Here is a 24,327-nt window from a genome sequence, read left to right as displayed (position 1 = left end):
AACCCTATAAATATGTAGTTTTAAGTGATGGTGCAAAAAATCTGACTGTTGAAAGTCTTATCACAACCTCATATTTAAAACAGATAACCAAAATCACAACTACTGGCAATGGTCAGTCTAAAGAGGCATCTAAAGAGGAATCAAAACATTACCTTCCTTATCAGCCACAATCCTTGAAAAACAAGACAAAACACTGTTGTTTCCACATTTATTAGAACATTGACAAACTATGGTGGGGTGTTAAAACCTGATTGCGTTCATGTCGTAGTCTTTCCTCTATACCCCCACAGGGGGGAACCATCTTCCCTCTTATCTTTTAGTATGCCTAATGAGTCATTACCAATGACCAGTTGGGCTGGGGACAATTACATTTCTATTCAATCAATTCAGGAAGTAAACTGAAATTCCAATTACCCTGCATTCAATTAAGAACATTTAAAATTAAAGTTTACGTCTAGAACTGACACGTAATAAAAAATTGAATCAACCCCAATCCTGCTGATCAGTAGCCCAGCCCAGGGTAGGTGGGCTACAGGCAGGACAGCTATAACTATAGCAGGTAGAGAGCGGTGTGCTAGGCGGTTGTTAACTGAAGGATGTGTTTGATAAGGCCGCTGTCTTACATCTTATATGGCTGTTGATAAGGACGCCATTTTGAATTGCTATTTGTTGATAAAGCCGATATTTGTTTCGTTACTCGGTGAGGCCAAGCTTCTTCTTAAGGGACTCGGGCATCTCTGGGGGAGGGGGACGGGGCAGGCGGAAGTAGACCTTCACAGAGTCGTAGATGAACCACTGCAGGGCGGTCAGGGTACCGATCATGATGATACGGGCCACCAGACCCTTCCACACACCTGAGAAGGAAGGACGAACAGAGGGAAGAACGAGCAAGAGAAAAAGGCAAACTGTTTAAACTCTGATCAAATTGATATTTGAATATCCCATTACACCATTTAAAAATATCAAAGGTCAACAACTAATGATGGTTACTCTGAGACAGGTGGTAATAGGTACTGCAAGTATGCACTGGTAGTATTCGAGCGAGGCTGCCAGTGCAGGTAATGGGCTGGGGAGCAGGTAGACTGTTTGCACAGGCCATTGACTCAAGCAACTGTCCAGCCAGAAAGCTGCCTGGGGCACCTGGGCTGGAGCTGCAATCAGCCCTCAGAAAGAGATCTAAGGAGTGTGTTGGAAACCGCAGTGTTTTTACTGTGACGTTAACACAATCAATCTACATTCTAAACCAGTGGTTCTTAACTGGTTGTGCCTCAGGACCCAAATTCAACCAGGTTGTCTCAGTCGCAAACCAATATTTGCGTTGCGAAAAAAGGCCATAAAAATAAATACATCCAGATTGTGTTATGCCATGATAGTAAATGTGACAATAATATGACAAAGGAACAACATTCCCACCTTTTTCATTGTCAATAATTCAATTTTGCCCATATTATTGATTAAGAATGTTAATAAGCTTACTAGTTTGAGACCACAAAACCAACTAAACAGCACTAATAGTTCCATATTAAAAATACTGGGATTGAAGTAAAATTGCTCAGGGATTTAATTATTCAAAAATTCTAGGTTCATTATAATTTCTAAAAACGTTCTACCTGGTTTTAGTTGTTTAAATTCAATGGGCATTTTAAAATGTTTATTTAAAATCAGACACCCATTCAAAACCTCCATTTGGGTCGCAACCCACCAGCTGAGAATTGCCATTCTAAAAACAGTTAGAATGGGCAATAGGATAGCCCGCCTTTGTCTGTAGAACTTCTGGAAAGAATCCAGTACTCACCTTTGGGTCCGAGTTTCTTGAGTACTCCGATGGCACTGCTGCCACTCTCCTTGTTCAGTACAGACACCACAGAGTCAGCAGGGTGAGACACAATGGCACAGAACACACCAGCTGAAGGGGAGAGAACAAACACCAGGGATGTGATCAAGACAACATAGGAAATCTTGATTTTGACTAGGGCAGCAGTCTCAAACATACAGCCAAATATGGCCTGCTAACAGATTTAACGTGACCTGATTATTTTTATGACAATTTTTTCTATGATTTTAAATGCAGTTCATCCACCTACAGTGCATTCGGGAAAATATTCAGACCCATTGACTTCTTCCATATTTTGTTAAGTTACAGCCTCATTCTACAATTGATTAAATAGAACATCAATCTACACACCCCATAACGACGAAGCGAAAACAGGTTATTTGTGTGCAAATGTATTAAAAACACAACAGAAATATTCAGACCCTTTAGTATGAGACTCAAAATTGAGCTCAGGTTTTCATCCTGTTTACATCCTTGAGATGTTTCTACAACTTCATTGGAGTCCACCTGTGGTAAATTCAATTGATTGGACATGATTTGGAAAGGCACACACACACACACACACACCAATCTATATAAAAAGTTTTCAGTTGACAGTGCATGTCAGAACAAAAACCAAGCCATGAGGTCGGAGGAATTATCCGTACAGCTCCGACACAGGATTGTGTCGAGGCACAGATCTGGGGAAGGGTACTAAAAAAGGTATGCAGCAATGAAGGTCCCAAAGAACAGTGGCCTCCATTCTTAAAAATGGAAGCAGTTTGGAACCACCAAGGCCCGGCCAAACTGAGCAATCGAGGGAGAAGGGCCTTGATCAGGGAGGTGACCAAGAACCCGATGGTCAATCTAACAGAGCTCCATCTCTGAAGCACTCCACCAAATCAGGCCTTTATGGTAGAGTGGCCAGACAGAAGCCACTCAGTGAAAAACACGACAGCCTGCTTGGAGTTTGCCAAAGGGCATCTGAAGGACTCTCAGACCATGAGAAACAAGATTCTCTGGTCTCATTAAAAGCATTGTGGTGGTAGCATCATGCTGTGGGGATGTTATTCAGCAGCAGAGACTAGGAGACTAGTCAGGATCAAGGGGCCCAAACAGAGATCCTTGATGAGAACCTGATGGCTTCGAGACAAGTGAGAACCTACTGGCTTCAGAGACAAGTGTCTGAATGTCCTTGAGTTCCCCAGACAAAACACAGACTTGAACCCAAATCACTGGAGAGACCGGAATTATTTTATTTAAAAAAGTGACCTTTATTTATGTAGGCAAGTTAGTAAAGAACAAATTCTTATTTACAATTATGCCTACCCAGGCAAAACCTGAACGATGCTGGGCCAATTGTGCGCCACACTATGGGACTCCCAATCACAGCCGGATGTGATACAGCCTGGATTCGAACCAGGTACTGCAGTGACACCCCTTGCACTGAGATGCAGTGTCCTAGACCACTGCGCCACTCGGGAGCCTGAGTGGAGCAACGTTCCCCATCCAACCTGACAGAGCTTGAGAGGATCTGCAAGAATGTGAGAAACTCCCCAAATACAGGTATGCCAAGCTTGTAGCATCATACCCAAGACTCAAGGCTGTAATCTCTGCCAAATGTGCTTCAATAAAGTACTGAGTAAAGGGTCTGAAAACGTATGTAAATAAGGCAGATTAATAAATTGGCAAAATGTCTATTGTTATGGGGTATTGTGTGTAGAATGATGAGGAAAACTATTTAAATCAATTTTATAATAAGGCTAACTTAAAATGTGGAAAAAGTCAAGGGTCTGAAAACTTTCTGAACGCACTGTAAAACTGGAAATGTCTCTGCTCCATGGCAAAAATGTGTAGAATTGCATGAACTTAACGCTTAAAACATATATTTTTTTCACTCAAGAGGGGGGGCCGCTAAAACATTTTGCTCACAAGGTACTTGTATTTATTAAGGATCCCCATTAGCTGCTGTTACTCTTCCTGGGGTACAACAACATTAAGGCAGTTAAATACATTTTTTTTTTAAATATGACATTACATAACAATACTTTACCCAATACATTTAGTGTGATCCCTCAGGCCACTACTCCACTATCATATATTTACAATACCGTATCATGTGTAGAGTCTTGTGTGTGTGTGTGTGTGTCTTCAGTTTCCACTGTTCCATAAGGTGTATTTTTATAACTAATTCTACTGCTTGCATCAGTTACCTGATGTGGAATAGAGTTCCATGTAGTACTGTGTGCCTCTGTCTGTTCTTGACGATTGTGAAGACCTTTGGTGGCATGTTTTGTGGGGTATGCATGGGTGTCCGAGCTGTGTGTAAGTAGTTTAGACAGACACCTCGGTGCAGTCAGCATGTCGATACTTACAAACTGTATTGAGGAAGTCAATCTCCTCTCCACTTTAAGCCATGAGAGATGTACATGCATGTTATTAATGTTAGCTCTCCGTGTAGATTTAAGGATTAGCCGTGCTGCCCTGTTCCGACCAATTGTAATTTTCCGAGGACTCTCTGGCAGCTGACCACACGACTGAACAGTAGTCCAGGTGCGACAAAACTAGAGCCTGTAGGACCTGCCTTGTTGATAGTGTTGTTAAAAAGGCAGAGCAGCGCTTTAACATGGACAGACTTCTCCGGATCTTAGCTACTGTTATATCAACATGTTTTGACCATGACAGTTTACAATCTAGGGTTACTCCAAGCAGTTCAGTCACCTCAACCATGCTCAATTTCCACCTGATTTATTACAAGATTTAGGGTTTAGTGAATCTCAGCTCACTGGTCACGATGGCAACACCCATCCGCAGCACGCGCTCCAGCAGGTGTATCTCACTGATCATCCCTAAAGCCAACACCTCATTTGGCCGCCTTTCGTTCCGGTACTCTGCTGCCTGTGACTGGAACGAATTGCAAAAATCGCTGAAGTTGGAGACTTTTATCTCCCTCACCAACTTCAAACATCAGCTATCTGAGCAGCTAACCGATCGCTGCAGCTGTACATAGTCTATTGGTAAATAGCCCACCCTTTTCACCTACCTCATCCCCATACTGTTTTTATTTATTTACTTTTCTGCTCTTCTGCACACCAATATCTCTACCTGTACATGACCATCTGATCATTTATCACTCCAGTGTTAATCTGCAAAATTGTAATTATTTGCCTACCTCCTCATGCCTTTTGCACACATTGTATATAGACCCCCCCTTTGTTTTCTACTGTGTTATTGACTTGTTAATTGTTTACTCCATGTGTAACTCTTTGTTGTATGCTCACACTGCTATGCTTTATCTTGGCCAGGTCGCAGTTGCAAATGAGAACTTGTTCTCAACTAGCCTACCTGGTTAAATAAAGGTGAAATTGTCCCAAATACAATGCTTTTAGTTTTTGAAATATTTAGGAAGAACTTATTCCTTGCCACCCATTGTGAAACCTACTGCAGCTCTTAGTGTTGCAGTGAATTCATTCGTAGTAGCTGACGTGTATAGTCATCCGCATACATAGACACACTGGCTTTACTCAAAGCCTGTGGCATGTCAGTAGTAAAGATTTTAAAAAGTGGGCCTAGACAGCTGCCTTGGGGAATTCCTGATTCTGCCTGGATTTTGTTGGCGAGGCTGCCATTAAAGAACACCTTCTGACAGGTAACTCTTTATCCACAATATAGCAGGGGGTGTAAAGCCATGACACAAGTTCTTCCATCAGCAGACTATGATCGATAATGTCAAAAGCCACACTGAAGTCAAACAAAACAGCTCCCACAATCTTTTATCATCAATCTCTCAGCCAATCAGTAATTTGTATAAGTGCTGTGCTTGTTAAAGGTCGTTCCTAATAAACATGCTGAAAGTCTGTTGTCAATTTGTTTACAGTAAAATAGCATGGTATCTGGTCAAACAATTTTTACTAAGGGTTGATAACAGGCTGATTGGTTGGCTATTTGAGCCAGTAAAAAAAAAAAAAAAAAATTTAAAATTAGAGGGCTTTACTATTCTTCGGTAGCGGAATTACTTTGGCTTCCCTCCAGGCATGCTATTATCCTCAGTAATTTTCCATCCAAGTTGTCAGACCTTGGTGGCTTGTCATTGTTGATAGACAATTTTCACTCCTTCCACACACACACTTTACAGAATTCAAAATGACAATGCTCAACTTTCATAATTTGATCAGTTATACTTGGATGTGTAGTGGCAGCGTTTGTTGCTGGCATGTCATGCATAAATTTGCTACTCATCAAAAAATCATTAACCTAACTGACAACATTACACATCGACAAATATTCTTTACATCAATAACATAGGAATCACTACAACATTTATTGTACAACCTCACACTATATTAGGCCAAGCCATTGGAACTTTGGTTTTCCTAGATTGTGATCAATACATTCAATCGATTTGGACACTGCTTTAAAGCAAATTTCTGCAGCATTAGTAAAGATGTGATCAATACATGTTGATGATTTCATTCCTGTGCTGTTTTTAAATTACCCTGGTAGGTTGACTGATAACGTGAACCAGGTCACAGGCACCAGTTACAGTTTGAAGCTTTTTCTTGAGTGGGCAGCTTGATGAAAGCCAGTCAATGTTGAAAAACACCCATAAAATATACCTCTGTTGATCACATTCACTATCAAGCATTTTACCAATTATCCAGATACTGCCTGTTAGCACTTGTTGGTCAACAGCAGTTTCCCACCAGAATGGGCTTTAGGTGAGGTAGATGAAACTGTAGCCATATTACTCCAACAGTATTTAACATGATCTTCTAAGCTTTACAGGAATGTCATTCTTAATATAAAATGGCAACCCCTCCACCTTTGGCATTTGTTTTCTGTAGACGATTAAAACATTTATTGCTACCACTGTATCAAAAGGCATTGTCTGAGTTTCAGAGATTGTCAGAATGAAAGTCATCTGTTACTAGCAAATTATTGATTTCATGAGCTACATATGTTAACGTGGGCTATTTTTAGCACTTTCCTGGGATGCTTGATTGTTTTTGTTGCTTTACTGGGAAGCTTAACAGAAGTAGACATGCTCATGTTATTTATGTTAGTGCAGGGTGAGCTGCACACAGTGGACTTCCTACTAATGGCACACCACCTCAGTGCTAACAGCATAACTCTGGTTCATAGGCACATGATTACTGCATACAATAGCTGTAGGATCTGTAGAGGCATTCAGGGCAGTTAGAGGGACATAAATTAGGTTACTTACATTGGGTCTTCCAACACCCCTGGGATAATGTACATTTGCTGAAGTATAATGACAACTCAGTGACACAATGGTAGGGATTAACTGAGCTGGGGTCATTGATAAGTCATTGTCTCATTGCAACCTTATAAGGCTGTGAAAGGATCCAGGAACCCAAATAACTTGTGAATTCCATCCTCCTTATAAAACGAGTGTTTCAAGAAGGTATCAAAATTGTCAATAAATGTTACCCCCACAGAGCTGCAAGTCTCATAGCCAGTTATGGAGGGCTAAAAATCTGCTGAAATGTTCAATCCCACAATTTAGGGAAGGGCACAGGGCCAGTTATTATGGGGCATTTGTTGGGGTCAAGCAGAGACTCAATCAGTTCATTAAAATCCATCTTCAGCTGTTATGAGCTGCCCTTCATAGTGTAATTGAATCCCACATGAACTATGATAGCCAAAATTTCCTGATGCAGGTTTAAAATGTTTGAGAACAGCTTATTGATGTCCTGTACTCGTGGATAGCAGAACATTTTTGCTCCAGGGACTGAGACGTTTCTTACAGTTGAACTACCCAATACAACAGCTGGAGAAGGGGATGGAGAAATCCGCCCATTCCCACCCCTCACATAATCCGTTGAACCTTTCACAGACCCAGGAGAAGCAGGATCGCAAAAACTTTATTTAACTAGGCAAGTCAGTTAAGAACAAATTCTTATTTACAATGACAGCCTACTGGGGAACAGTGGGTTAACTGCCTTGTTCAGGGGCAGAACGACTGATTTTTACCTTGTCAGCGCAGGGATTCGATCCAGCAACATTTCAGTTACTGGCCCAAAGCTCTAACCTCTAGGCCACCCCAATGAACAAAATAAAAAAACTTAGGAAACAGGAAGAAACAGGTTAAGGGGCAGGAGGTATCAGAGTTTGTGACTTGGTTGGCCCCTCCCAACATTTTGCTTAGGGCCCCAAAAGGCTAGGTCAGGCTCTAACTGCATGTCTAGGTATGGATATGGATATGGGTAAGCAGACACAAGCCAGTACGGCTCCTCATGTTGAGATTTTTGTGGCCCCCACCAAAGTTGCTGCCCATCCCTGACCTATATGGTTGTAAATCTGTTAACATACCTATTCATCTACCAGTTTCAATAAACTTCTATCCAGCATTGTGGACTCACCGATATATCCTGCCACGAAGGTGACAACCAGCTGTTCAGACTTGGAGCATTCAGCACGGGGCTTTGGGACCACATGTTTGTACAGCAGCTCTACGGTCCTCTCGAAGCAGGCAAACTTCATCATGGTGTAGGGGATCTGCCTCATCCACAGAGGTACCACACCCTTGTAGAAACTAGAGGGGACAGAGGAAGAGGTGGAGCAAATGAGTGACTTGTTGGTTTTATTGACATTTCCCACACCAGGACTAAGCCTAATTTGGAACTATATTAAAAATAAATCCTAGATTATTTGCCCATATCGTGGCAGTGTGGAAATGACCTCAATTGAGCAGTGGTGTAAAGTACTAAAGTAATTTTTTTTGGTATCTGTACTTTACTATTTGACAACTTTCACTTTACTATATTCCTAAAGAAAATACTGTACTTTTTACGTGAATTTGACCCTTTTCCCTGACACCTAAAAGTACTCGTTATATTTTGAATGCTTAGTAGGACAGGAAAATGGTCCAATTCACACACTTGTCAAGAGAACATCACTGGTCATCTACTGCCTCTGATCTGGAGGACTCACTAAACACAAATGCTTTGTTTGTAAATTGTGTCTGAGTGTTGGAGTGTGCTCCTCGCTAGCCGTAAATAATCATAAAAAAAAAAGGAACTTGATGCCATATGTTTTGCTTTTTATAAGGAATTTGAAATGATTTATACTTTTGATACTTAAGTACATTTGATCAATTACACTTACTTTTGATATACTTATGTATATTTAAAACCAAATACTTAAGACTTTTACTCAAGTAGTATTTTACCGGGTGACTCACTTTTACTTGAATCATTTTCTTTTAACTCATCTTTACTTTTACTCAAGCATGACAATTGGTTACTTTTCACCACTGAAATTGAGTGCAAGAAATGCAGAAATGATAAAAGTGCTGAAAATGGTTTTGACTGAAGTTGAATTGAACAGTATTTTTTTTAACCTTTATTTAACTAGGCAAGTCCGTTAAGAACAAATTCTTATTTTCAATGACGGCCTAGGAACGGTGGGTTAACGGCACAAATCTGGCCTTTATGGAAGAGTGGCAAGAAGAAAGCCATTTCTTAAAGATATCCATAAAAAGTGTTGTTTAAAGTTTGCCACAAGCCACCTGGGAGACACACCAAACATGTGGAAGAAGGTGCTCTGGTCAGATGAAACCAAAATTGAACTTTTTGGCAACAATGCAAAACGTTATGTTTGGCGTAAAAGCAACACAGCTCATCACCCTGAACCATGTCAAACATGGTGGTGGTGGCAGCATCATGGTTTGGGCCTGCTTTTCTTCAGCAGGGACAGGGAAGATGTTTAAAAGTGATGGGAAGATGGATGTAGCCAAATACAGGACCATTCTGGAAGAAAACCTGATGGAGTCTGCAAAAGACCTGAGACTGGGATGGAGATTTGTCTTCCAACAAGACAATGATCCAAAACATAAAGCAAAATCTACAATGGAATGGTTCAAAAATAAACATATCCAGGTGTTAGAATGGCCAAGTCAAAGTCCAGACCTGAATCCAATCGAGAATCTGTGGAAAGAACTGAAAACTGCTGTTCACAAATGCTCTCCATCCAACCTCACTGAGCTCGAGCTGTTTTGCAAGGAGGAATGGGAAAAAATTTCTCTCGATGTGCAAAACTGATAGAGACATACCCCAAGCGACTTACAGCTGTAATCACAGCAAAAGGTGGCGCTACAAAGTATTAACTTAAGGGGGCTGAATAATTTTGCACGCCCAATTTTTCAGTTTTTGATTTGTTAAAAAAGTTTGAAATATCCAATAAATGTCGTTCCACTTCATGATTGTGTCCCACTTGTTGTTGATTCTTCACAAAAAAATACAGTTTTATATCTTTATGTTTGAAGCCTGAAATGTGGCAAAAGGTCGCAAAGTTCAAGGGGGCCGAATACTTTCGCAAGGCACTGTAAATATAGCAGGTCTAGCCTATAGAAAGCTGATGGGATCCTCTTTTTAACAGAGGGCTATATAAATGTTGCGCAACATGAGCTCATTTGAAGTGTTTAATTTGATTTTCGATTACATTGGCATTGATGTCAGAGTAATTAGAGAGACAAAGTGCGGTGTGCTAGGCAGTTAGCAAGTTTGGTAGGCTACTTATGACCATCAGCAGCATCAGAGCTTGGAGAAGCATAATTACTGTGACTAAAAACGATAACATTGAATTTGACTGCCATCATGACCGATGGTAATACGGTCACTGTAACAGCTCTAGGTGCACCTTGTGCTGGGGACAGTAAAAGGCCACAAATCAAACTGTAGTTCTGTCACAACAATGCCACAGATGTGTCAAGTTGAGGGAGTTTACAATTGGCCTGATGACTACAGGAATGTCCACCAGAGCTGTTGCCAGATAATTAAATGTTCATTCCTCTACCTTCAGCAGCCTCCAACGTCGTTTTAGAGAATTTTTTAGTACGTCCAATTGGCCTTACAACCGCAGACCATATGTAACCACACCAGCCCAGGTTCTCTAGATCCGGCTTCTTCACCTGCAGGGATCATCTGAGACCAGTCACCCGGATAGCTGATGAAACTGAGTGTTTCGGTCTGTAATAATAATGCCCCTTTGTGGTGGAAAACCCATTCTGGTTGGCTGGGCCTCGCTCCTAAGTGGGTGGGCCTATGTTTCAGCCCCTACCCAGTCATGTGAAATCCATAGATTAGGCCGTAATTTATTTAATCAGACCGATTTCCTTATATGAACTGTAACTCAGTAATATCTTAGAAAATTGTTGCATGTTGCAGTTATATTTTTGTTCAGTATAGTACTTCACTGATTATACAAATCCAGACCAACATCTAAGGGTTACGGCTAAGCAGAAGGTAGTGATTTAGTTGGGATACTCACGCCCAGATGCCCTCCTCTGCGAACATCTTGGGGGCACACTGTCTGAGGTTGCTGGCGTAGCCGGGGCAGGTCTGGATACGTACTTTACACGCCTCCATAGGGGCCAGGGCGATGTCAGCAAAGAACTCAGCACTGGCAGACGCAGCCAGGTAGAGGGAGGTCCTCCACAGATAGGTGTTTTCCTGGGGAAGGCAGACTGGGAGGTTAGGAGTTGAAGACAAAGTGTATATCCCTAGACACAATGTAAATCATAATGAGTTGTCAAAATGGGAAGAGATGAATAACTATTATTCAGCTCTTTCTCAATTCATCTTTACTTGATTGCCTTGCATTCTCTCACCCCGCCTCCTTTTCAAAGCATATTATTAAAAGGTCTGATACAGTTGGTGTCAAGGAGATAGGATGCGATGAATCACAGTAAACAACTCATTGAGATGGAGCCTTTCTGTGCCACTGATGACAACCTTATTTCAGTATTAATGAATTAGCTGGAACTGGGAAGTGTTTTGGTTCGAATGGTAACATTGACTTCAACGGCGTGAGGCTGAGAAGTGCAGCGAGAGGATTGCGGAGATAGCAGAGGCCCGTAGTGATGAGAACTACAACTCTGACAATTACAGATGTGTGGTGGGATTTCTGGTGCCAGCAGATGTCAGGGCATCACCCAAGTGGGTACTACACATTGGTAGTGCAGAGCAGTTATTATAAAAACAATTACGGGGCAGATCAGATTTAATATAGAAGCTAAAATGTAATTGTCTGCATCGTTTCCAATCCCCCATACTGTTTAACTAGTTGGATATAGGGGGCGCTCTTAATTTTTGGATGAAAAATGTTCCCGTTTTAAACAAGATATTTTGTCACGAAAAGATGCTCAACTATGCATATAATTGACAGCTTTGGAAAGAAAACACTGACGTTTCCAAAACTGCAAAGATATTGTCTGAGAGTGCCACAGAACTGATGTTACAGGCGAAACCCAGATAAAAATCCAATCGGGAAGTGCCACACTCCTTATATGGCTGTGAAGGAGCCAGCTTACGTTTTACACGTTTTCCCCAAGGTGTCTACAGCATTGTGACGTCTTTTTAGGCATTTCCATTGGAGAATGGCTGTAAGAGACCATATAGGGCGAGTGGCGCATGGTGTCTCCCAGAGAAAACTTGCGTAAAATACTGAGGTAGCCATTTTTCCAATCGTTTCTTATGAGAAACCAACTGCCTCGACAGATATATTATCAAATACATGTTAAAAACACCTTGAGGATGGATCCTAAACAACGTTTGCCGTGTTTCTGTCGATATTATGGAGTTAATTTTGAAAGAAGTTCGGCCTTGTAATGGTAGCATTTTCCGGTCGATTTCACAGCCAAGCATGATGAACAAACGGGAGCTATTTCGCCTACAAAAATAATATTTTGGGAAAAAGGGAACATTTGCTATCTAACTGGGAGTCTCCTGAGTGAAAGCATCTGAAGTTCTTCAAAGGTAAATTATTTAATTTGGTTGCTTTTCTTATTTTCGTGAAAATGTTGCCTGCTGCCAGCAGAGCTAGCATAGCATTATGCCATGATAAACTTACACAAATGCTTGTCTAGCGTTGGCTGTAACGCATATTTTGAAAATATGAGATGACAGTGTTGTTAACAAAAGGCTAAGCTTGTGTTTGAATATATTTATTTCATTTCATTTGCGATTTTCATGAATAGGAAAAGTTGCTTTATGGTAATGCACTTGAGGCTGATTACACTCCCGGATACGGGATTGCTCGTCGCTAGAGGTTAATAAAATAAAATATTTGTAAAATGTATTTTCCTTTATTATTTGTCCCCAACCCTTCCCCTAATTGGAATGAACTAACACACATAGGCTTCTACAGCCAGCTTCTACACTGCATTCGGAAAGTATTCAGACCCCTTGACCTTTTCCACATTTTATTACGTTACAGCCATATTCTAAAAGTAATTACATTCCTGCGGCTGAAAAAAATCCCCACAGCACGATGCTGCCACCACGCTTCACTCTAGAGATGGTGCCAGGTTTCCTCCAGAAGTGACACTTGGCATTCAATCTTGGTTTTATCAGACAAGAGAATCCTGTTTTTAATGGTCTGAGAGTCGTTTAGGTACCTTCTGGCAAAGTTCTCCCATCTCCACAGAGAAACTCTGGAGCTCTGTCAAAGTAACCATCTGCTTTTTTTAGACAGCTCAAGGAAGAGTTTTGGTAGTTCCAAACTTCGTCCATTTAAGAATGATGGAGGCCACCGTGTTCTTGGGGACCTTAACTTCAATGCTGCAGACATTTTTTGGTAACCTTCCCCAGATCTGTGCCTCAACACAATCCTGTCTCGGAGCTCTCCAGACAATTCCTTCGACCTCATGGCTTGGTTTAGGCTCTGACATGCACAGTCAACTGTGGGACCTTATTATAGACAGGTGTGTGCCTTTCCAAAGAATGTCCAATCAATTGAGATTTACCACAGGTGGACTCCAATCAAGTTGTAGAAACATCAAGGATGATCAATGGAAACAGGATGTACCCGAGCTCAATTTCAAGTCTCATAGCAAAGGGTCTGAGAACTATGTTTTTTTTTTTTATACATTTGCAAAAATTCTAAAAACCTGTTTTCACTTGGTCATTATGGTGTATTATGTGTAGACTGACAATGAAAAAAAATTATTGAATCCATTTTAGAATAAGGCTGTAATGCAACAAAATTTGGATAAGGGGAAGGGGTCTGAATACTTTCCGAATGCAATGTACATACTATATACACATACTACATTTTACAGACAATGTATTTTACAACAGTTATTGTTATCTTCTATTTGCCATATATTTCTAACTGTGCTGTTTCACAAAAGTTCTGAAACAGACAGCATATTTTACATTAGTCACCTTGTTTTTAGTCCCACCCTTCAGCTCCACTCAACCCCTCCAATCTATATCTTAACACCATCCAATTTGTTCTTATATAGTGTAAAGCAGTGTTTCACAAATACGGTCTGCGAATACCCGCAACATATTTTTGTGTGGCCCCGGACAAGCATCCTGAATCTAACCCCATGAGAAGTTCGAACAGGTGTTTTTTTCTGTGGCTACACCATAGTGCAAATTAAACAAAATAAACCATTAACATTATTTTCATCGTCATCAATTACTTAGTAACGACTTACCTCTCCGATAAAGTCTTGAACACCTCATAGAAGCCAAACTTGCAGAGACCCTGCATGGAGTAGCCGATGAAAGTAGGAGCCCAGCCCTTAGCCAGCCCCCGCATGCCATCCTCCTTTATGGTGATCGAGAAGCCCTTGAAGATGCTCTTGTACTTGTCTGGGTCCACCTAGACAACACATTAAAAACAGAATGGTTAATGGTTGTGAACTAGTAGTAGTGGTTTTGAGGGGGGAAATAATACTTGGGAGGTCCTTGTAAAGAAAATGCACTAAATACTACAGAAATACACAACACTACAGGGCCAGCCATACCACTCAATGTTTTATCACTTTACAAGGGTTGGGGCAAATTACATTACAATTCAGGAAGTAAATTGAAAAGTTAAATCTACAATGGAATTTCAGTTTTACTTTCCAAATAGAAATGGAATTAACCCCAACTTCGCAATGTATACATTATTCCAGTCCAGTACACTCATTACAGCTCAGAGAGACATTAGCTGAGATACAGACCTGCAGACGGCACTTGACCAGGTCGAGGGGTACGACTGCCGTGTGTGTAATCCCACAGCTGAGGATGCCACCGAAGCCGCACAAGGCATAGTATTTCATAGAGCCAAACTCGTAGCTAATATCAGAATCTAGAGCAGACAGAACACAATACAAAACAGACAACACACCATGCACTTAGATAACAAAGGGAACCATGCTAGGAATTGGAATTTCTCACACCACAACGTTAACAATCCTGCCAAGGCTTGGCAAACAGATGAAAGACCGTTTGGTCAAGTATGTTTTCTAGGCCAGCGATTCTGAACTGGTGGGTCAAAATGAGGATTTGAATGCGCTGGTGTCTAAATGAGTAAAATAAAAAAATAAAAATAAGATGTACTCCAGTCTGAACTTGAACAACTTAAACCGGGTAGAACGTGTAGAATTTTTTTATTTTTATTAATCTAGGCAAATCAGTTAAAAAACAAATTCTTATTTAGAATGACAGCTTATCCTGGGCCAAAACCCAACAACCCTGGGCCAATTGTGCACCGCCCAATGGGATTCCCAATCACGCCCAGTTGTGATATATGCTGGAATCGAACCAGGGTCTGTAGGGACACCTCTAACACTGAGATGCAGTGCCTTAGACCAGGCTCTTACATCTTTAATAACTTAATCACTGAACAATTTTTCTTCAATCACAATATACACTGCTCAAAAAAATAAAGGGAACACTTAAACAACACAATGTAACTCCAAGTCAATCACACTTCTGTGAAATCAAACTGTCCACTTAGGAAGCAACACTGATTGACAATAAGTTTCACATGCTGTTGTGCAAATGGAATAGACAACAGGTGGAAATTATAGGCAATTAGCAAGACACCCCCAATAAAGGAGTGGTTCTGCAGGTGGTGACCACAGACCACTTCTCAGTTCCTATGCTTCCTGGCTGATGTTTTGGTCACTTTTGAATGCTGGTGGTGCTTTCACTCTAGTGGTAGCATGAGACGGAGTCTTACAACCCACACAAGTGGCTCAGGTAGTGCAGCTCATCCAGGATGGCACATCAATGCGAGCTGTGGCAAGAAGGTTTGCTGTGTCTGTCAGCGTAGTGTCCAGAGCATGGAGGCGCTACCAGGAGACAGGCCAGTACATCAGGAGACGTGGAGGAGGCCGTAGGAGGGCAACAACCCAGCAGCAGGACCGCTACCTCCGCCTTTGTGCAAGGAAGAGCAGGAGGAGCACTGCCAGAGCCCTGCAAAATGACCTCCAGCAGGCCACAAATGTGCATGTGTCTGCTCAAACGGTCAGAAACAGACTCCATGAGGGTGGTATGAGGGCCCGACGTCCACAGGTGGGGGTTGTGCTTACAGCCCAACACCGTGCAGGACGTTTGGCATTTGCCAGAGAACACCATGATTGGCAAATTCGCCACTGGCGCCCTGTGCTCTTCACAGATGAAAGCAGGAACTTTCACACTGAGCACATGTGACAGAGTCTGGAGACACCGTGGAGAACGTTCTGCTGCCTGCAACATCCTCCAGCATGACCGGTTTGGCGGTGGGTCAGTCATGGTGTGGGGTGGCATTTCTTTGGGGGCCGCACAGCCCTTCATGTGCTCGCCAGAGGTAGCCTGACTGCCATTAGGTACCGAGATGAGATCCTCAGACCCCTTGTGAGACCATATGCTGGTGCGGTTGGACCTGGGTTCCTCCTAATGCAAGACAATGCTAGACCTCATGTGGCTGCAGTGTGTCAGCAATTCCTGCAAGAGGAAGGCATTGATGCTATGGACTGGCCCGCCCGTTCCCCAGACCTGAATCGAATTGAGCACATCTGGGACATCATGTCTCGCTCCATCCATCAACACCATATTGCACCACAGACTGTCCAGGAGTTGGCGGATGCTTTAGTCCAGGTCTGGGAGGAGATCCCTCATGAGACCATCCGCCACCTCATCAGGAGCATGCCCAGGCATTATAGGGAGGTCATACAGGCACGTGGAGGCCACACACACTTCTGAGGCTCATTTTGACTTGTTTTAAGGACATTACATCAAAGTTGGATCAGCCTGTAGTGTGGTTTTCCACTTTAATTTTGAGTGTGACTCCAAAGCCAGACCTCCATGGGTTGATAAATTTGACTTCCATTGATAATTTGTGTGATTTTGTTGTCAGCACATTCAACTATGTAAAGAAAAAAGTATTTCATAAGAATATTTCATTCATTCAGATCTAGGATGTGTTATTTTAGTGTTCCCTTTATTTTTTTGATAGATAAAGAGAGAGCGCCATTAGCAGCACCAGTTTGGTTGATTTTGTGATCTAAAATCAGTGTGTTTATTAGCATTCCTCATCCAGAATATGGGCAAATGTTTATTATTGACAATGAGGTGGGAATGTTGTTCCCTTGTCATATAATTACTACATTTAATATCACCATAGCATGATAAATCGTTCCCCAGATTGTATTTTGACGATTATTTTTCATGATGTGAATATTGGGTCGCAACAGACAGCATCGTTCAATTTGGGTCCAGCGGCAAAACCAGTTGAGAACCACTGCTCCAGGCCGTCCTCCTGAATGTGTATGCTGGCACAGTGGATAATTCTTTCTGCCCGAAACTTCTGAGTGGTATTAACATACGAATTCATGTTAATTGCAAGGTGATGGTGAGTAATATCAAAAACATGGCACGAATACATAATATGTCCAATTTATTCTTGTACTCACACCAGGGCCTGCATTCATGGCTTTGAGATCATAATATACAAGATTACATGGAGGGGGGGGACGTGGGGCATGATCCTAGATCAGGAATCATACTCTGAGAAACTTTATGAATACAGGCTCAGGACACCAACATTAATTTAGAAAACTTCCCCTGCAAGTATGGTAGACTTAACTCCAGGCTGGTTTTTAATAAGGAGGATGTCCTGTCCTAGCCTGGAAATTGTCTGCAGTTGTTGCTAAGCTAAAGGTCACTGCCGTTGAATGGATGTGGGTACAATATCAAATTGCTGATTGGGCACAGAGAAAGGGCAAGTGCAGTCTGAGGTCATAGATTAAAGGACAATGTATTAATAAAAGGCACCTTCAATTCTGTTAATGCTCAGACTTCACTCCCTCCTGTTAAATGTTTTAAGCTGGTTCACAGCTCACTTGACCCCCTTTGACTTATTTATTATAGCTCCTAGTGGAGCAAAGGACCTAAACAGTCTCAAGCTCAAACATGCAAATGAAATAGGCCTAATGATAACAGGTTACATTTATTTCAGCAAATTAGTTCTAACTTAAAATATTCCTGCAAACTGTTATTTGTGTGATCTTAGTCTTGGTGAAAGTCAGTTATTTTGTTATGTCGTCTTGTGGTGAAATCCACAGCACAATATCCATTCCATGCCATGCAACCACTGGCGTGCCAACAGACCTGCAACCTGCACTTGACGAGGTCAAGGGGCACCAAAGCTGTGTGTGTGGTACCACAGCTCAGGATCCCACCGATGCCACACATAATGAAATAATGTGAGGAGCCAAACTCACAACTGTCTCCCTCTGAGGAAAATAAAGAATTGGGGTTCTTTCACAGATGTAAGAGGGAACAAAATGTGTGCACTGTAATAGTAGGCCTACTCTTTGTAGGGTAGTTGATGCATAGACCTGACATTATAAAACATTCAGTTCAACTCAGTGAAGACCATAGCTGTGTTCAAATTCCCATATGAACATAATGTATACTACATACTTAATGTGTATATACTACATACAATAAGTTCATTTTAGTATACAGTTGTGGCCAAAAGTTGAGAGAATGACACAAATATTAATTTTCACAAAGTTTGCTGCTTCAGTGTCTTTAGATATTTTGTCAGATGTTACTATGGAATACTGGCAATGGACACAAAATATCGATGTTTTGTTCCCCGAGCCACTTAGTTATCACCTTTGCCTTATGGCAAGGTGCTCCATCATGCTGGAAAAGGCATTGTTCGTCACCAAACTGTTCCTGGATGGTTGGGAAAAGTTGCTCTCGGAAGATGTGTTGGTACCATTCTTTATTCATGGCTGTGTTCTTAGGCAAAATTGTGAGTGAGCCCACTCCCTTGGCTGAGAAGCAACCTCACATGAATGGTCACAGGATGCTTTACTGTTGGCATGACACAGGACCGATGGTAGAGCTCACCTTGTCTTCTCCGGGCAAGCTTTTTTACGGATGCCCCAAGCAATCGGAAAGGGGATTCATCAGAGAAAATGATTTTACCCCAGTCCTCAGCAGGTCCAATCCCTGTACCTTTTGCAGAATATCAGTCTGTCCCTGATGTTTTTCCTGGAGAGAAGTGGCTTCTTCGCTGCCCTTCTTGACACCAGGCCATCCTCCAAAAGTCTTCGCCTCACTGTGCGTGCAGATGCACTCACACCTGCCTGCTGCCATTCCTGAGCAAGCTCTGTACTGGTGGTGCCCCGATCGCGCAGCTGAATCAAATTTAGGAGACGGTCCTGGCGCTTGCTGGACTTTCTTGGGCGCCCTGAAGCCTTCTTCACAAAAATTGAACCACTCTCCTTGAAGTTCTTGATGATCTGATAAATGGTTGATTTAGGCGCAATATCCTTGCCTGTGAAGCCCTTTTTGAGCAAAGCAATGATGACGGCACGTGTTTCCTTGCAGGTAACCATGGTTGACAGTGGAAGAACAATGATTCCAAGCACCACCCTCCTTTTGAAGCTTCCAGTCTGTTATTCAAACTCAAATCAGCATGACAGTGATCTCCAGCCTTGTCCTCATCAACACTCACACCTGTGTTAATGAGAGAATCACTGACGTGATGTCAGCTGGTCCTTTTGTGGAAGGGCTGAAATGCAGTGGAAATGTTTTTGGGGGATTCAGTTCATTTGCATGGCAAAGAGGGACTTTGCAATTAATCTGATTACTCTTCATAACATTCTGGAGTATATGCAAATTGCCATCATACAAACTGAGGCAGCAGAATTTGAAAATTTATATTTGTGTCATTCTCAAAACTTTTGGCCACGACTGTACTGAAAAAGAATGGATTTAAATACGCTTTTTTGCCAACGTTTACTGACAACAGCCATATTCAACATGTGTTGCGCGATCGTAAATCATCTGTTATTCTGTGCTCTGGTACACTCAGACGAAAGTTCTGAAATCAGAGTAGATAGCCAGAGAGAATTTACGAATGCACCCGAATGTCCATTGAGAACACAACTATACCACGTAGCTAAGAATGACGGGAATAATGAAGTCAATAAACGTTGGGTAGTTAGATAGCATATAGTTAATATACTGGCAAGTTTGATTGTTAGTTGCCAACTAACATTAGGTAGCTAGCCAACATAGCCAACATACCAGTACATACTGCTGTAATGATATGCTGTTTTATAAGGATAGCGTAGCTAACAAATTGATGCCAACATAACACGTAAGGTAAAAGTCATTTATTTAGTACATTGCTCAACATTTGTCATAATTAGTTAAAACAATGAATTTGTATCTGCTCGTTGGACTTCGGCTGCATATTTTCTTCTAATCTCAAAACGATGTGAATCCACACCCTTTTTGTGAAGGATTTCATTACGGGCCCTAAAAGCACAAAATGTGTCCACTGTTTGCATACTTCGTACTTTGGCGAATGTAGTACGACATCCGGGAACTTTTGGTATACTAACTATATCCAATAAGCATACTATATACTCAATTTACATCACAAATATGAGTATTCGAACACAGCTCATGTCTTTTTCTAGTACTGGGCCTTTCACTGGTGCCTCGCATTCTATTTAAGCGGATAAATTCCATGGATACAGAGCAAAATCACTTTCACGACTGCGTTAAAATACTGTTTAACTACATGGACTCATGTGAACTGTAAGTCAGACTTATCTGATAATAGTAAATAGGCTACCATTTTACAACCAGTTTATCTGCCTCATCTATTTGAGTGTGTCAAGTTTCATTACAAACACCACACATGAATCACTAACTGATAGTCAGTATATGGTAGCCGCTGTAAAATAAGCACAGGCCTACATCAAGTCCATAATTTGAGACCTTTAGTAATTGGGAGACTTCCAAACTCACATGGTAAGGCGATAACATAACACCCAATGCAGAACCTAAACTCAAGTCTTATTTCAACAATGACATTTGCCCTTATGTGTTAGTCAACTTTTTTGTAGGCTGTTGCAGTATTTACTTGGTGATGGACTACCTTTGCCAGGGGCATAACGTTAGTTAGATAATATTACATTATGTAGGCCTAATATAAGGTTGTACTGCATGTGTAGCTAAGTAGCTTAATTCAGCATAAAGGTGGATGAGCCTTCGAAATACTAGCCATTTTCTTCGTTAGCTTCCTATTCAAACTCAGTGCAAAACCAAAGTTACTGGCCTAAAAAAAAAACGTTGTCCTTGCCGTCTCCTCTGCAGGGCCCCTGTTCAAAACGAAGTAGTGTCTAGAATGGGTTTGCGCAGAGGCCAAAAGCAAACCAAAAGACGGCTTCGAGCACTATTCTGCCAGATATTCAGATAAGCTAACATTTATTGGTGTGTAATCAATCACCAATGACTTAGCTATATACGAAGGTAATCACTAATAAGCAGAGTGATAAGACAGTTCACTTCGCCTTCGTTCAAAAACCCATCCCACACTGGACAAACGTTAGTGGTTGGCAACATTTGCAACTCAATTAGGGTCAGCATTCTAGCTAACGTTAGGTGGTTAAACGCCTAACTTACCCAGCTCCGTAGCATTTCTAGCATGCACCACTCGGCTTACCCGCCACTGCAGCGGCGGCCAGCGTGCGTTTGCTTAGTCCATGTTCGGCAGCAAGGCTTTGTGACGGTTCCTCGACTTTTTGTAGCGTGAACAGCGGTGCGCTGAAGGGGTTCGCCCGCGTCAACTGTGTCAGCGAGTTGGGGTACATTGTTCAGTACGGGTGGCTGTGGGGCATAAATAAAGACAAGGTGGTTAGCTAGCTAACAAACCAATGACAGTGGCTGAAACGAAACGAAATTAAATGCATACGTTTGTCTAGGAATCCAACTAGCGAACTCTGGAACGTAGCTAAACTAGTTAGCCAACATTTGCTAGCTTCCCTTTGTTCTCTAAACCAATATTCTTGTTTTCAGCAATGTCTTCAACCAAAACAAATGTTACTACACGCAAAGTATAAATTCGCAAGAAGTTAGCTACGCATTTTCCTCACCAGCAGGCTTTCAGTCGCAAAATGGCGCGGCCGTCCTTTACCATCCACGAGTCGTAGAGGTCGTGAAGGTACTTACTTGACTGACAATAGTCAGCTGAGATAGAAAGATGTGAGTTTTATCGATTAATTTAATCTGGTAGGCTACACATTCACCGCTAAAAGTTGAATTGCCGTATAGGCCGACAGACAAAGAGAACAAAATAAAAGTAGACAACAATTGAGTAGATTAAAACAAAGAAATTGTTGGAGATGAAGCCAGCTTCATTATTCCTTGGGGTTTATGGCGAACTACAATCAAAAGGTGTAGGTAGTGTCGCTACCAACTGGAAGGGGGTAACAAAAATAGAAGTAAATTCCATAAGGGGAAGGGACATTAAACATCAATCCCCATACACTACAAAAAAGAGATTTCCAAAAACATATACATTCCCGCTCATTAATTTAAAAACGAAAATACCCTGCTCAGGCTCTGGTGCCTGAAAAGGTGGGAACGCAGGAAATAGTGCTTCATGGAGTAAATAAACCCAGAAAGAGTTCAACTGCAGAAACAATTATGTTGATCCTTTGTGACTTGCTTTCAATTTATTGCTATAAATGATACAAAGTCCACTTTCTTAACATGAAGAATTTCTGGATCCTACTGTTGCCGGACCTTCAAAGCTACTCTTATTTTTTCCCCTTTTGATAGCCTCTATAGGAGATTCTCTCAACTGCCCTGATTTGAGCAACCTCATTCTCTTTCACCCTAATCAGGCACTCCAAAGATTATGCTTCATGCTCTCCACCACAGTTACATTTCGCTCCTTTGGTAGATAACCATGGTAAAGTTGGATTGAGATTCGATATTTGCCAGACATTCAAGCCTTCAAATATTAATAGATTGTGAATGATTTGAGCTACATACCTCAGGTTAGGCTCTTTATGAATTAAAGAAAGTGTACAACGTTGCACAGGTCTTATTTCCCTGATTTCGACCAGAGTTTCAAAATCACACAGCAAGGTATAGGTAGCCTGGCACACCATCAATGCAACTAAACTGAACAAAAATATCAACGCAATATGCAACAATTTCTAAGATTTTACTGAATTACAGTTCATAGAAGGAAATCAGTCAATTTAAATATTTTCACTAGGCCCTAATCTATGGATTTCACATGACTGGGAATACATATGTATCTGTTGATCACAGATACCTTAAAAAAAGTAGGGGCGTGGATCAGAAAACCTGTCAGTATCTGGTGTGACCACCATTTCCCTCATGCAGAACGACACATCTTCGCATAGAGTTGATCAGGCTGTTGATTGTGGCGTGTGGGATGTTGACCCACTCCCCTTCAATGGCTGTGTGTAGTTGCTGGATAATGGCGGGAACTGGAACGTGCTGTCGTACACGTCAATCCAGAGCTACCCAAACATGCTTCATGGGTGACATGGCTGGTGAGTATGCAGGCTGTGGAAGAACTGGGATATTTTCAGCTTCCAGGAATCGTGTACAGATCCATGCGAAATGGGGCGATGCATTATCATACTGAAACATGAGGTGATGGCGGCGGATGAATGGCATCACAATGGGCCTCAGTATCTCATCACGGTATCTCTGCATTCAAATTGTGAGCGATAAAATACAATTGTATTAGTTGTCCGTAGCTTATGTCTGCCCATACCATAACCCCACTGCCACATTGGGGCACTCAGTTTACAACATTGACATCAGCAAACCGCTCACTCACAAGTCTGCCATCTGACCAGTGCAGTTGAAACCACGAGTAATCTGTGAAGAGCACACTTCTCCAATGTTCCAGTGGTGATTGAAGGTGGCCACTGAAGTCGGTTACGACGCCAAACTGCAATCAGGTCAAGACCCTGGTGAGGATGACAAGCACGCAGATGAGCTTCCCTGAGACGATTTCCAACAGTTTGTGCAGACATTCTTCGGTTGTGCAAACCCACAGTTTCATCAGCTGTCCAGGTGGCTGGTCTCAGATGATCCCGCACGTGAAGAAGCAGGTCCTGGGCTGGTGTGGTTACACTTGGTCTGCGGTTTCGAGACAGTGTAGATGTACTAACAAAATGACGTTGGAAGCGGCTTATGGTAGAGAAATAAACATTCAATTCTCTGGTGGATATTCTTGCAGTCAGCATGCCAATTACACTCTCCCTCAACTTGAGACATCTGTGGCATTGTGTTGCGTGATAAAACTACACATTTTAGAGTTCCCTTTTCTTGTCCCCAGCACAAGGTGCACCTGTGGAATGATCATTCTGTTTAATCAGCTTCTTGATATGCCACACCTGTCAAGTAGATGGATTATCTTGGCAAAGG

At 41.8% G+C, this 24,327-nt stretch overlaps 1 protein-coding gene across 4 annotated transcripts; it reads right to left on the bottom strand.

Moving 5' to 3' along the window:
- Positions 1-191: 191 nt before the first annotated feature.
- On the bottom strand, positions 192-22,497 carry LOC109889662 (phosphate carrier protein, mitochondrial-like). Of its 4 annotated transcripts, XM_031823191.1 has the most exons (9): positions 22,005-22,495; positions 21,575-21,738; positions 14,793-14,920; positions 14,280-14,446; positions 12,156-12,171; positions 11,105-11,286; positions 8,197-8,369; positions 1,796-1,906; positions 192-854 (listed from the first exon to the last, which is right to left on the bottom strand). In XM_031823191.1, exons 2-9 carry the CDS (start codon positions 21,720-21,722, stop codon positions 694-696), a joined length of 1,086 nt encoding a protein of 361 aa, XP_031679051.1. In that variant the 5' UTR covers positions 21,723-21,738; positions 22,005-22,495; the 3' UTR covers positions 192-693. The 4 variants fall into 4 exon arrangements, with proteins under 4 accessions (XP_031679051.1, XP_020336840.1, XP_020336838.1 ...); XM_020481251.2 differs by lacking the exons at positions 12,156-12,171; positions 14,793-14,920 and adding an exon at positions 18,208-18,332 and having other exon boundaries at positions 11,188-11,286; positions 22,005-22,497; XM_020481249.2 differs by lacking the exon at positions 12,156-12,171 and having other exon boundaries at positions 11,188-11,286.
- Positions 22,498-24,327: the final 1,830 nt, after the last annotated feature.

This window comes from Oncorhynchus kisutch, linkage group LG4 (assembly GCF_002021735.2).
Source record: "Oncorhynchus kisutch isolate 150728-3 linkage group LG4, Okis_V2, whole genome shotgun sequence".
Taxonomy (NCBI): domain Eukaryota; kingdom Metazoa; phylum Chordata; class Actinopteri; order Salmoniformes; family Salmonidae; genus Oncorhynchus; species Oncorhynchus kisutch.
The sequence above is the reverse complement of the archived record's forward strand: the minus strand, read 5'-3'. Positions and strand labels throughout refer to the sequence as shown.